Genomic DNA, 14,029 nt, shown 5'->3' on the forward strand with positions numbered 1-14,029 from the left:
CCAGAAATAGTACCTTGGGTTAAGAACTTTGCTTCAGGATGAGAACAGAAATCGTGCTCCGGTGGCACAGCGGCAGCAGGAGGCCCCATTAGCTAAAGTGGTGCTTCACGTTAAGAACACTTAAGTTAAGTCAAGTTAAGAATGGACCTCTGGAACGAATTAAGTACTTAACTCGAGGCACCACCGTATCCCATTAAATGGAGAACCTCTGCTTCTTAATGGCGTCGCCAGGTGAAGTGCTTTTGCACTCGGCGAATCCCTGCCTCCCATATTCCATGCAAAAGCCAGGTACCAAGATGAACTGTGAGTGAAGCCCATTTCCCCTGTCCCTGTGGGCACTTTGCAAGGATGATTTACCCTCTGTCATCCTTGTTTTTTGTTCATTGACGATCACCAGCTGTTGTGGGGGATGCCTCCATTAAGGCAGTTGGGACCATAAGCCTAATGCAATGAACTTCTGATTGCATCCTTCACTTCTTTATTTCGTAGTGTGTAGATGAATGGATTCAGCAACGGAGTAACAATTGTGTTCAAGATGTTGACAATTTTGGTCATTTCTAGGGATGTCCGTTTAGAAGGTTTGACATAGAGAAAGATGGTGGAGCCATACCAAATGAGCACTACAGCAAGATGGGACGAGCATGTAGAGAAGGCTTTTTGTTGACCTTGTACAGAAGGGATGCGTAGGATAGTGGTGATAATGCATATGTAGGAAAAAAAGGTGATCAGACAGGAGCCCAATATGACAATGATGGATATTACAAAAACTGCCATCTCAATGTCATAGGTATTGCTACAGGAAAGAACTATCCAGGAATCAATGTTGCAGTAAAAGTGATTGATCACACTGGGCCCACAGAAAGACAATCTTGTGATTAGAAAGGCCAGTATAAAAATAATGAGGAAACCACATAGCCAGGAGCCAGCTGCCAGCTTCCTGGAGAGCTGGTTGTCCATGATGGTGCTATAGTGCAGGGGATCACATATGGCCAAATATCGGTCATAAGCCATGACAGACAGCAGGAAGTATTCTGTGCATCCAAAGGCAAACACAAAGTACATCTGAAGAATGCAGCCAGTGAAAGAGATGCTTCTGCTCCTCCCCAGAAAGATGGCAAGAGTCTTAGGGATAGAAGCTGTAGTGTACCATATTTCTAGGAAGGAGAGATTGCATAGGAAGAAATACATGGGAGTATGGAGACGACGATTTGCTATTACCAGAATGATGATGGCCACATTTCCCAGCAGTGACATCACATACATGATAAGAAAGAGCATGAAGATGGACACCTGCAGATACTGAGATCCTGGGAAGCCAAGAAGGATGAATTCCATCACTTTTGTTCCATTTTGTGATCCTTCATTTTTATTTCCCATCAATCTTCTTTTAACTGCTCGAACAAATAGCCAAATTAACAGATTCATTATCCACCAGGAAATGATACAATATTGGATATATATATATCCAACATGAACCTGCCCCTGCACCTTTCCCATCAACCTGTTATCTATCAGCACTTTCCCCCCAAATACTCTGACTGGGGCTTTTTTAAAGCTGGAACTTGCCCGAACCAAGTTCCTCAACAAACGAAACGAAAGGGTAGTGATATAATAGCAAAATGCAAAGTCACATAGAAATATATCACCAAAGGCAACTACTTCACAATGAGGAATATAAACAAGCAAACAAATAAATTCCAAAAGTAGTATTTTTCTTTACAATTACTCATGTATTTTATAGAAGCAACATCAACTCTATTTGCAACTAGAACGCTGGAGGGCCACTTTCTGTTCTTCCATTGGGAGATATGTATATAGGGACAGATCTGCCCATTTCTCTAAACTAATGATTGTATACTGCATAGTCTTCATGGTACTGCTCCATGATTAAGCCCCTCTGTGGGAAGAAATGCTGATTGTACCAGAAGAGCATCCGGGAGCTCAGTTCCAGATGTATATATGACTATATTATTATTTCATGGGGTAAATCAGTTAATGTACTATATACATAATAGTATTAAGATCATCATCGCCATTTGAAGAGAATGAGGGAGGCATTCATAGTGAATTCCAGCACCTCTTTTTCTAGAACAATATCACTGACTCTCACTATCTTGTAAGGTGAAAAGATCCTTCTTCATTGTTGCTATCTGCTATCAAAATACTTTCCAATGGAGGCTCACCCAGTACCCTCACTGATTTATTTATTTATTACTTGCTTTTGACTTCTGTTTAAACCTTACTTTATCTACCTTTTTCTGTCAGTATCATCAAACAGCCCAATAGTGTGTGTGTTCCCTAAGTGGGTTATCACTATAGATAAGGTTTTGTTCCATGTTACTACTGTATATTGTGAGCCTAAACCATTGGTGGGACAACAAGGATAGCCTTCCCATTGGACCTTAGTCACTGGAAGATTGATACAGGGGGAAGGTACTCTTGAGGTGTTCGGGTCTCCTGTTGCTTAGGACACTAGTGGCTGCTTGCTCCAGCTGCATCTTCTGGACTATCTTCAAGGGCAGTCCCATATGGAGTGAGTCACAATACTCTGCTTGGGAGGTTACTACGGCAGGGATTGATCCTAGATTATTCCAGTCTAGCAAACTAGCTGCACCTGCCCATAGTCATGCCAAACCACTGAACCCACCTGAGCTGCATGGAGTACCTCAGGTTACATGCCTTCTCCTTCCAATTGATAGATTAAAGAAAGTTAGATTAGAATTCGATTTTTAAAAAGCCTGTCAACAATGATTTCAACATTATGCATATGCCTCTAAAAAGAAGGAAAGAATATCATTTTTAATTCTCTTTATGAGGTACATCATCACATATATGATGTTGTCCACAAAGTAAAACAATAAAACTTAGTATAGAACAATAAATAAAGCCTATAAGCTTTAAAACACAAAGTATCATGAAAGTGAGATCACTGCTCCTCCAAACACACAAACAAATCACTACAAAACACCACACTCAGCACAGAACCAAAATGTGCACAATAAAACCACCAACCATGCCACAGGAACTTAAAAACAAAATCTTAAAAGGTCTTGAAATATAAAGAAAGCATGTGAATGATATTATAGAATAAAAAATTTCCCGTTGTTTAAATTACTGTAAAGTAGTATTGGAGGGAGGGGAAAATGTGTTCCTGCCATAATATGATGAAGTTGAAAGCTTATGCAGTATATACAAACTGACTTTCATAACGTACTCTTTACTTATCCATCACAAAATGATATGTTCAATTTCACTAATTTATTTTTAATGCAGTAGTCTCTCTCTCTCTCTCTCTCTCTCTCTCACACACACACACACACACACACACACACTACTTGAGATTACAATGGAGGGGTTTATGCCATTCACATTCACATTCAAATCACTTCTAGCTCACACCACTTCTAATCAAATACTTTGTCTTTCTAAATGGAGAAGGTGCCCCATTTTCTGTCTTGTACAGATCCACATCCTTTGTTCCCTTTCATGGCCCATTGCCTTATCAGGAAGCTGGAACTGCTTCAGGAGAATACAAAAAGTTGAATTCTCTCAAAGTTTATATTCCGAAACACACTCGAAAATAGAGCCACTTGCCAACTATCTACTGCTCCCTTTGTATCAATTTACTTATGATATATACTATTCTTCCACTGTTACTATTTTCAACAACTAATTGACTGTCTTATTCTTTCTACTCACCCAGTTAAAAATTCAGGTAAGGATGCTGTCCTGCACAGCTGTTTGTAACTCAAATTAATTTAGTTGAATAAGAAATATTTATCTTATTAAAAGCCACGTTTCCTTTAAGATTTCACCTCAGCTTTGAAAATATAGCCCTATCAAGTCTTAAACACCTATGGAAGAAAAAGAAATCCCTTAGATAACTTAAGCTGTGCTGTGTTCCCACAGGCCCTTCAACATAGAGAGTCTAGGAATACACCAAGGGATTTGAAGGACAAACCGAGCATCTGGGACCAGTTCTAAGCAATCTGTCACTTAAGGTATAATTCACACCCATTGGGTTGGACCTTTTCTTTAATACATCTTGAACATCCAATTTGTGTGAATTGCATATAATTCCCTGGTGCACTATTAAAAATCCTTGCAGGGGGAAAACACTATTGGTGCAGGAATAAATTGCAACCACTAGGGGAGAAGTTTTCAACCTTTTTGAATCCAAGGCTCCCTTGACCAACTACATTCTTTCTGTGGCACCTGCCTTAAGGGGGTGACCAGGCTGAAACACGACGACTCCCCTTCCTGTCAAAAACGAATGAATAAAATACCAGATTAACTTAATTTACAGTACAGCAGACCATCTAATGCCCATGACCCAGCTATTCAATAAGTAGTAGGTGAAAAAACCAACTCACCCAGAGGTGGATCTGCCAAAGATTCCTATATGGCCCTGAAGCGACGAATAAGTCACACTGAGAGATGGGGGGAGGGTGTTGCTGCTAGGAAAAGAAGCGGGACGGAGGCATCTGCCCCCCCCAGCCCTTAAAAGGACAACCCGCCACCACCTCACCCACAAGTGTATGATTGATGCAGAAGCAGCAGACATGCTGTCTCCCTAAGTCTGAGCAGGGCTGCGGATACAACAACTCCCCTTCCTGCCAAAAACGAATGAATAAAATAGCAGATTAACTTAATTAACAGGCCAGCAGACCATCTAATGCCCACAACCCTGTTGGGGAAATGCCCGGGAAGGCTGCCACCTTCCCAAGACACCGAGGCGTCTCTCCAGTGGTCACCCTCTGGCTGTAAATCTTCCTCAGTCCAGAGAGAGTGGTAATAAGCGACTCCTCCCTCCTGAGAGGAGCACACTCGTCTTCTGGCATCTCATTGCAGAAGAAAAAGACAATCAGTAGCTATAAACTACTTTATTTCACAGTCCATATATACAGAGAACCCATCAGCGTGTCTGCTCTCTCTGAGCAGCAGTACGGAAGAGAACACTTCACTCAGAAGTGAAAGTAACTTTTTTTCACAGTACTGAGACTGTGCTGAGACTTCCTGTCTCACACTCCCAGACACTCACATGATATAAACAACCATTGTGCTGCTCGCTGAACAGCTGGTGAGATAAAAATCCTAACAGACCCAGCTATTCAATATGCAGTAGGTGAAAAAACCAACCCACCCAGAGGTGGATCTGCCAAAGATTCCTACATGGCCCTGAAGTGACGAATAAACCACATTGAGAGATGGGGGGGAGGGTGGTGCTGCTGGGAAAAGAAGCGGGACGGAGGCATCCCCCCCCAACCCTTAAAAGGACGACCCACCACCACCTCACCCACAAGTGTATGAATGATGCAGAAGCAGCAGATATGCTGTCTCCCTAAGTCTGAGCAGGCTGAGGATACACCCCACTGGCCAGTACTGAGGCAGAATGGGCAGCTGACTGGGTCTTCCTGTCCCCTTGATTACCATTCATTCAGTAGGGATACCTGAAGATGGGAATCCGAAGTATGGAGTTCTCCACATTCATATACTTCCACACAAGCAGCAATTTTGATTTATTACAAGGAAAAGAAAAACAGAACTCAATGCACAACCTGTCTAGCCAGTTACAAATTAATTGTATGTAGGCAGAACCCAGTCATTGTTACATTCAAATATTCTATTCTAAAGAAATCTTAATTCTCTTAGAGATATGCAGAAGGAGTGGATGTATCTAGCATTATAAACCTACAGAAACTGAGAGTGCTGAGGAAAGAGTTGGAGCAAATGTGTGTTGCTAATTTGCCATTGTAAGAAACTATAATTTAAATATCTTTTTGGGGCCTCACTTACTCCTGTATAATAAATGAAGGTGCAAAATTGTTCCATACACCTTACTCTGTCATGCTTTCCTGAGATAAGATTGAGCTGAAAAGGGAAAGACACTACTGTTGGGGGGGGGGAGAAGTTCTTATCTCTGTAGTTCTGAGAACGGGCTTTTCTTATGTTCTTATTTATGGCTCCCAAATCAGAAATTTACCCCAAAATTAGCTTCATTGTTTGAAGTTGAGTTCCTCCTTAAGGGAGTTGATAACCTTCATATTTGCCAGGGCAATCTGGTTAAGTGCCAGTTGTTCTCTTATGTCCTGGACAAGATAGAAAAGGTACTAGGGTTATAGGGCAATTTCAATATTAAACCATGCCAGCCTGCACTGAGGATCTGCTCCATAGAAACAAACCACATAAAAAGTTAAAATAAGCACCAATCTTTTTGACAAATTGAATACATTAAAATTTCATAATTAGGGGTTTAAAACCATTGTGGCATTCACCATGTTGTATCTGTATTATTTTTAATGTATTTCACCACATGTTTACACAGAATTTATTACAGAGGGGAAAAGCTCAAAAGGCCATTTTTTTCTTCCCAAGTGGCTACAGATGGTTGGATGTTTACTTAATTACTTAATTACTTAAGTACTTAACTTATTTTTTTACTGATCCAACCCAAGAAGTGGGCAAAATATCCTGAATAATAATAATAATAATAATAATAATAATAATAATAATAATAATAAATTTATTTTTTATACCCCACCCATTTGGCTGGGTTTTCCCAATATCAAATATTGATTATATCCTCCCTTGTTTTTCAGTAACTTAGGCTTTGAGCTGACTCATAATTAAATATTCCCAAGTGTATATATACTGGTGATTCAAAGTAGTCCCTATTGTTGCTGCAATCAAGTCAATACAGCACTGCCAAATATAATTTGCTTTTAATTGGTGATGCATGCACCTCATTTATTGGTTTGCCAGGATGTCACATCACTCCTCCCATTTCCTCTACATAAAATACTGAGTGAACTACTTTTCCCGCTTCTTACATCAAAACAGGTTTTCGGTTATATTCTAAAGACTATATTCTAAGTATCAGGAAGAGAGAGAAATAAAATACTCCGTGATAATTGTCAAGACGGAGATTCAAGATGCATTTTGGAGGCAATATTTTGAAAGGTAAAACAAAATTTATTCTTCCTTCCTTCCTTGAAAGCACATTTAAACAGTAACTCTGAATTGCATCCAGACCTAAGCTTAAAGTAGACCTACTGAAATCTAACTTATGTCCCCATTCCTTCAATGGATTTACTCAAAGTATTGATGTGATATGTAGAGATCTGAAGGATTCTGGAAGCTTCTCTGTGTGAAAGAAACAAGGAGAAGGTTCAAGATGTTTGGGTTATTCCTTTAGAGAAGCTGAGTACATCTGGCTTAAACTGGTTCTGTTATCTCATGCTGACTATAAAAATAGGCCAGAAGGAGCCAGGGTTTCACTTTCTCTTTCTATCGCTTTTCATTCTGGTGTGGTGTTCTGTACTTAGTATGCTTAGTATTAAAGTTTACACTTCTAAGTTATTGTAAGTTTAAGTTAAGTCTGCTGCAACTGGATTTCTTATGGGCAGTGCCAATTCTGAATGTATTGGATTTGTGAACATTATGCTCATTTACCTTCAGTAGCAGTAAAGCTCTGCTGGATGAAATATTAATTAATTAATTAATCTGGTCTATTTTTGGTGGAATCCTGCAACGTGTTTAAGTTTTTACTCTGGTAACTATACATTGGAATATATTCTAGATCAATATTGAGTAGAATTAATGACAATTTAGCCATACAGATTTTGCTGGACTGCAACTCTGATCATCCCTGATCTCTGGCCATGCTGGCTGGGTTAATGTGAGTTGGAGTCCAGAAATCTATGCAGAACTACAGGTTCCCCATATTTCCATCACAGGGTCCAGTTCCTCTTTGAATGAGGGAGCATGGTACAGTGGTACCACTGGTTATGCACTTAATTCGTTCCAGAGGTGCGTTCTTAACCTGAAACTGTTCTTAACCTGAAACACCACTTTAGCTAATGGGCCCTCCTGCTGCTGCCGCACCGCCAGAGCACGATTTCTGTTCTCATCCTGAAGTTAAGTTCTTAACCCGAGGTACTATTTCTGGGTTAGCGGAGTCTGTAACATGAAGTGTATGTAACCTGAAGCGTATGTAACCCGAGGTACCACTGTATTATAATGTTTCGCAAATTATTTTAACAATTTATTCCTATCTTTCTTGTAAAAATTGTGGGAAAAGAGATGAGAGGTAGCCAATTAGTGGCCTCCAGATGTTGGACAACAACTTCCATTGGCCCTTGCCAGTACGGCCAGTCTAACATAGGGTTGACACCACATTGGCTTCCCCTTCTCTACATGGCCAGACAAAATTTTGTGAAATTTACCATTGAATCCTATCTGTGCCTTTGCAGCTGATTGTCATAGAAATTATGATAGATTTTTGTGACTATGTTGTGCTCAGCATAAAATAAAAGGGCACATGGTGAGCCAACATGTTTCTCAGGAGCAATCACTGACATAGCTGCATTTAAGAATGTAGAGCAGTAGAACAAAATGAAGCTGAACAGGCAGAACAGTTGAGACTGTATGTAGAAAATAGCATAAAGCTACTTATTTCTTTCAGATTGTTTTGAGGAAGATGGAATCACATGAGACTTTAGATTGTAGCCAGTGCTGGTCATACTTCAACTACACTCCTTTAAATTAATAGACATGACAAATTTAGATCTACAGTGGTACCTCGGGTTACATACGCTTCAGGTTACATACACGTCAGGTTACAGACTCCGCTAACCCAGAAATAGTGCTTCAGGTTAAGAACTTTGCTTCAGGATGAGAACAGAAATCGTGCTCTGGCGGCCCGGCAGCAGCAAGAGGCTCCATTAGCTAAAGTGGTGCTTCAGGTTAAGAACGGACCTCCAGAACGAATTAAGTACTTAACCTGAGGTACCACTGTATATCAGTGAGTCCACTCTGTAGAATTTAATTGGCTAAAACTCTGTGTGAACCAAATGACAGACCTTGAAAAAATTCCTGCTGAAGCTCATCTAGTCTGATTCCCCTGATTCTCCTTTCTGACACACCTAGAAGGCTGCTTATATTATGCCAAAAAGCATCATTGGTGATTGGGAATTCAATACATAGTTCAGAGGTGACAGCCCTAGACACTTGCCTCACACCATGGATGTTCCTTCAGCTCTGGTCACCATGAAAATGAATGAGTGTCATACACTCATAAGAGATAATTAAAGCATTGCATTTGGAGGTAGCCCAGTATGGGGTGGAAGTTGTGAGTTTCCTATGTGTGTATTTATGTGCATGGCTGATGTAGTCTGGCACCTAGCAAGGAGTTTTCCCATGGCTGCATGTGATCGTACAATCTAAGGGATTTGCTAAGACACTATTTGATTTATAGCAAATCAAATTATTCAAATTATGCTGAACTAATTTCTTGTTCTGTTGGTCTTCCTTTCCTCCATACCCCGTGTGTTTCTCTTTCCAGATGGAAATGGAAGCCCTAATCAAACACTGATCACAGAATTCATTCTGCTGGGACTAGGAAACCTTCATGAGCTAAGGATCCCTATGTTTGTGGTATTCCTTGCAGTCTATATAGTAATATTAACAGGGAATATAATTATCATGGCAGTTGTGTTGACTGACCACAGCCTTCATACAGCTATGTACTTCTTCCTAGGAAACCTCTCTTTCTTAGAAATATGGTACACCACCAGTGTGGTTCCAAAGATGCTGAAAACATTACTGACTGCCCATGAGGCCATTTCCTTCTCAGCTTGTCTCCTCCAGTTTTACACCTTTGGCTCTTTGGCAGTTACTGAGTGTTTTCTTCTAGCAGCAATGTCCTATGATCGCTATGTAGCCATATGCCAACCACTGCATTATGGAAACTTAATGAGCATCAGAGTATGCATTCAGCTAGCAATAGGGTCGTGGATTGGTGGGTTTCTGACCCCAGTGCTCACCATAATAATGGTTTCTATGTTGCCTTTCTGTGCTTCTAATGAGATCAATCATTTTTTCTGTGATTTGGCCCCTGTCATCAAACTTGCCTGTGGAGACACACAAAAAGTGAGGTTCCCCTCTTTTCTTATCTCCATCCTTGTAACCTTCTCTCCTTTCCTTCTCACTATTATATCATACTATAAAATCGTCTCCACCATCCTCAAGATCCCATCTGCCAAAAGCAAACAGAAAGCCTTTTCCACCTGCTCCTCACATCTCATTGTGGTTACAGTGTTCTATGGGACACTGATGGTGGTGTATGGTGTGCCTACAACAACTTGGTATCCCAACTTAAGCAAAGTCTTTTCTATGCTCTATACAGTGGGGACACCAATGGTTAATCCTATTATATACAGTCTGAGGAACAAGGATGTCCAGAATGCATTGAGGAAGCTTTTGACTAGAAAGCCTATATTGCCACTTGAGTGAAGAGAATGTTGGCATACCATGTGAATGTGGAGAAGCACAGATCACTGTAAATTTGTATTTAAAAATTATTGTTTCCATATCTGATATTGTTTTTTTTATAAAAAATGTACAGATTCTTCTGAAACATACTTATGTGCATATGCACCACCTACACACACACACACACACACACACACACACACACATCCAATCTGTGAATAAGGTATAAACATTGAAGCGTCATATACTTTCAGTGTGATGTGAATGTGTTATCAGCTGTATTCAGAGTTTAGTCATTCCCATTGATAGCCAATATGTGGAGAGTGGACACAGCCCACATCCCAGCCCTGAAATTGTGCATCTTTTTGTCCATTCCATGGATTTTTGTGCTTTCTCGTGCATTCATTATGGATCTCTGGATGAGGATATTCCTAAGTGAATATTGTTCCACATCTCAGGAAATATTGGGTCTCAGACAGCATGGAACCATGTCTGCTCTTAAGCAGTTGGAAACTGAAAGTACAAAAAACTCACCATTGGTGGGGAGAGGCATGGAAAGAAATGGAGGAGATGGAAGGAGACTGCCCCTGCTTACAGATCCACAGAAAAGTCAAAGAAAACTGTTCATGATCCCTCCAGTGGGGTAATTCTTTATTTGAATATTCTGTGCATCTGGCAATTTCAGATTCTTGCAAGCAACATATGGGACAGCTGCAGAACAGTGTGAAGAGCTTTCAAACCTGGGGGAAGTAACAAGCTGAGCATATATCAGATCAATATAAAGTATTGATGGGCCAAAGAGCAGTCAGGGTACTCTGGGTGGTGGCTTTATTTCAAATATTAATATTGAACAGTTTGAAGTGACAGGGTGCATAAAAACTCACTCCTTTTGAAAATAAAACATTGTCAAGGTTCATGAGTTTAATTAAAGCTTTACTTGCAGAACTTGCTTCAAAACAACAAAAACATCAAAGATGCATCCAAATATTTCCATAGAATATATTGTGCAAGTCCAGCACAGGCTCAGCATCTTAGAAATAAAATATGAAATACTTCAAACAGATCTAAAATCAGAGGTCTGTCTCTCCTTACAGTCTCCATTTTTCCTGGAGCTGTATTCACGCACTGGAGGGGTTATTTATACACCCTTACTTACACAGAACCTGAGATCAAAGATTCAGCCACCACCCTTCCAATTTACAACTCAATACCTTTCATATGATCTAAGGTTAAAACCACCACAACAGAGCTACCAGAGAACAATAACAATACCGAATTATCAACCCATTTAAGCAGCTTAGAGAGCTCTTCTTGCTGGCTATACTCCAATGGAATTTTCCAATGTTAAACCTTTCGGCAATACATAGAGCCATTCTTATTCCAGTGTCAATTAATTAATTATACTTTACAGACCTTGTATGTGCACCCCTGCCCCATCTCTATTTTAACCCTTTGTGTGTTCGGACAAATGCATGGAAACAGCTTTTATATTCTCATGATGGCTGCAAACCTATGATAATTACAGTTATGGAAAGGAAGAAGCTTATTCAAGCCAATGGAAGGAGCGTGTCACTGACCTCTCTGTGGCTTTCAATACATTATCCTGCCTACAGATGTTTTGAGTTAAATGCAAAGGCTCCTGTGTCTCAAATTAATCTTTATTCTTTGTATTTATTTATTTAAGCTTTATTAAAGATTTTCCTGGGTTACAAAAGTACTGTATTGTCTCTATTTTCAGGTCATAGAGTCTTTTCTACAAATCAGTTACATTTGATGTGAGTCATTTATGTTGTGTACAGTATAGGGTTGGGGGAGAAGAGAGGAGGGGAGCTTTATTAAATTTTAAAACACATAAAAAGAAATAGAATCTTATTGCTGTCAAAACAATAGTGTATACGTCAAAGAAACAAAAGGTGGTAATTACTTAAAACAAAAACCAGTAAATCAAGAGCTCTGCAATGTATACCATATCCCAAATGCATCCATTGGGAAGATAAGCTTGTTATTCATTTCTCTTGGTATGTCAAAATAAATTACAAAGTTTATACATAAAAATTCAAACTTGCTATTTTAGATACATCGTGTGAGAAAGAAAGGAAGAGTCAGAAGGGTGGGGCTGTAATGCTAGCTTTCCAGCAGTGTTGTTGCTGCCACTTACCAGGAGCAAAAGGGGTGCAAAGAGGTTAGCATGGTGCAGGTACACAGGTGGGGCCAACCCTGTGCTCACATCACTTCAACCATACCCTGCAGACCTTGTCAGCTCACTCTCCACTCTGCTGGTCAGCAGCAGCAGCAGCAGCAGCACCGCTGTTGAAAAGCTAGTGTTGCGCCAACACCTTGTAAATTGACCTAGAAATATTTATCATGATGAGTGCATTATAATTTGAAATAATGAAAATACGAGCGCAGAATTTCAATAGGACTATGAGAATTTATCAGGGAGCTTCCAGACTTGGGTCACAAGATTGCAGGTAATGGGATTTTCAAAGCAGATTTGCAAGTTCCCTTCTCAGAGAGTGTGTCTCAAGAATGTTTAAGGAAGGCTAAAGTATTTAGGTAGACTAGAAGGAATTGGAAGATTTTACCACATCTGTAGTATAATGTGTCCTGTGGTACTGGCATACAGTGTCTCAAGCCCTATATTGCTGCCTTTTGCTGCAGTTTACTTATAGCAAATCCAACCTCAACATTTTTGGGGGGAAATATTATCAATATTGCTGCATAGCATTTGACCAGTTTATGAAAGCCAAAGCTTTACTCAACAACATTCTTAGTGTTTCTTTAACCTCCTTATTCCTCAGACTGTATACAATGGGATTAAACATAGGAGTCAGAACAGTATACAACAAGGAAAGTATTTTGTTTAATTCTACTGACTGTGTCCCTATAGAGACTGCATATGTGATGCCCAGAGTCCCATAGAAGGAGCTTACTACAATTAGATGAGAACTACAAGTGGAAAAGGCTTTCTTCTTTCCAGATGATGATGGAATTTTGAAAATGGTCAGTATGATAGAGACGTATGATGTGATGGTTAGAAGAAAAGGAACTAATGACACAGCAAAGCATGCTACAAAGATGGCCACTTCTGCTAGGTGGATATCAGAACAGGACAACTTCAACAAGGGTGTCAAGTCACAAAAGAAATGATCAACCTGATTGGGGCCACAAAGTGTTAAAGACGTGGATACAATGATGTTCAGCCCAGCAGCTAACAGGAAGCCCCATAACCATGTTCCAGCAGTTAATTTAAGGCAACAATTCCAATTCATTGATTTGGCATAGTGCAGTGGATTACAGATGGCAAGATAACGATCATATGACATGAGCAACAGGAGAAAGCATTCAACAGTTCCCAGGGCACAGAAAATGTATAGCTGTATGATGCAGCCTGTCAATGAAATGGTCTTGTCCTTTCTCAGTAAATCCACCAACATTTTGGGGGTAATGTTTGAGGTATACCAGAGTTCCAAGAATGATAAATTGCCAATAAAGAAATACATGGGAGTGTGAAGTTTCTTACCAACTGATACAGATATTAAAATAAGAAAATTCCCGACCATTGTTATTCCATAAATTCCTAAAAACAGTGGAAAAACAAAAAACTGAAGTTCATGGAGGTCCCCAAATCCATGGAGAATTAATAGATTCATTGTTGTTCTATTTTGCTGCATAAAAATTTCCATCAGGTAATCCTAATTATGGGAGGAAGAAGTATTTTAAACAATAATGCAGAAATGTTTAATCACAAAATTAT

At 39.8% G+C, this 14,029-nt stretch overlaps 2 protein-coding genes across 2 annotated transcripts; one reads left to right on the plus strand and one right to left on the minus strand.

Moving 5' to 3' along the window:
• Positions 1-288: 288 nt before the first annotated feature.
• Positions 289-1,377, minus strand: LOC310746687 (olfactory receptor 6F1-like; the record flags this gene model as incomplete). Its single annotated transcript, XM_083580668.1, has 1 exon — positions 289-1,377. The coding sequence occupies one exon, from the start codon at positions 1,375-1,377 to the stop codon at positions 442-444; it is 936 nt and encodes a 311-aa protein (XP_083436794.1). The 3' UTR covers positions 289-441.
• A 2,322-nt stretch (positions 1,378-3,699) lies between these two features.
• Positions 3,700-10,299, plus strand: LOC310746716 (olfactory receptor 10R2-like). The gene is made up of 3 exons (XM_083580704.1): positions 3,700-3,715; positions 3,910-4,001; positions 9,344-10,299. Exon 3 carries the CDS (start codon positions 9,427-9,429, stop codon positions 10,291-10,293), a length of 867 nt encoding a protein of 288 aa, XP_083436830.1. The 5' UTR covers positions 3,700-3,715; positions 3,910-4,001; positions 9,344-9,426; the 3' UTR covers positions 10,294-10,299.
• The last annotated feature ends 3,730 nt before the right edge of the window (positions 10,300-14,029 follow it).

The sequence above is a fragment of the Podarcis filfolensis genome, assembly GCF_964270895.1.
Source record: "Podarcis filfolensis genome assembly, chromosome: 13".
Classification (NCBI taxonomy): domain Eukaryota; kingdom Metazoa; phylum Chordata; class Lepidosauria; order Squamata; family Lacertidae; genus Podarcis; species Podarcis filfolensis.

Bases quoted from the DNA above. Each gene is read 5' to 3' on its own strand.
- LOC310746716 (XM_083580704.1), top strand. From the start codon at position 9,427: ATGTTTGTGGTATTCCTTGCAGTCTATATAGTAATATTAACAGGGAAT.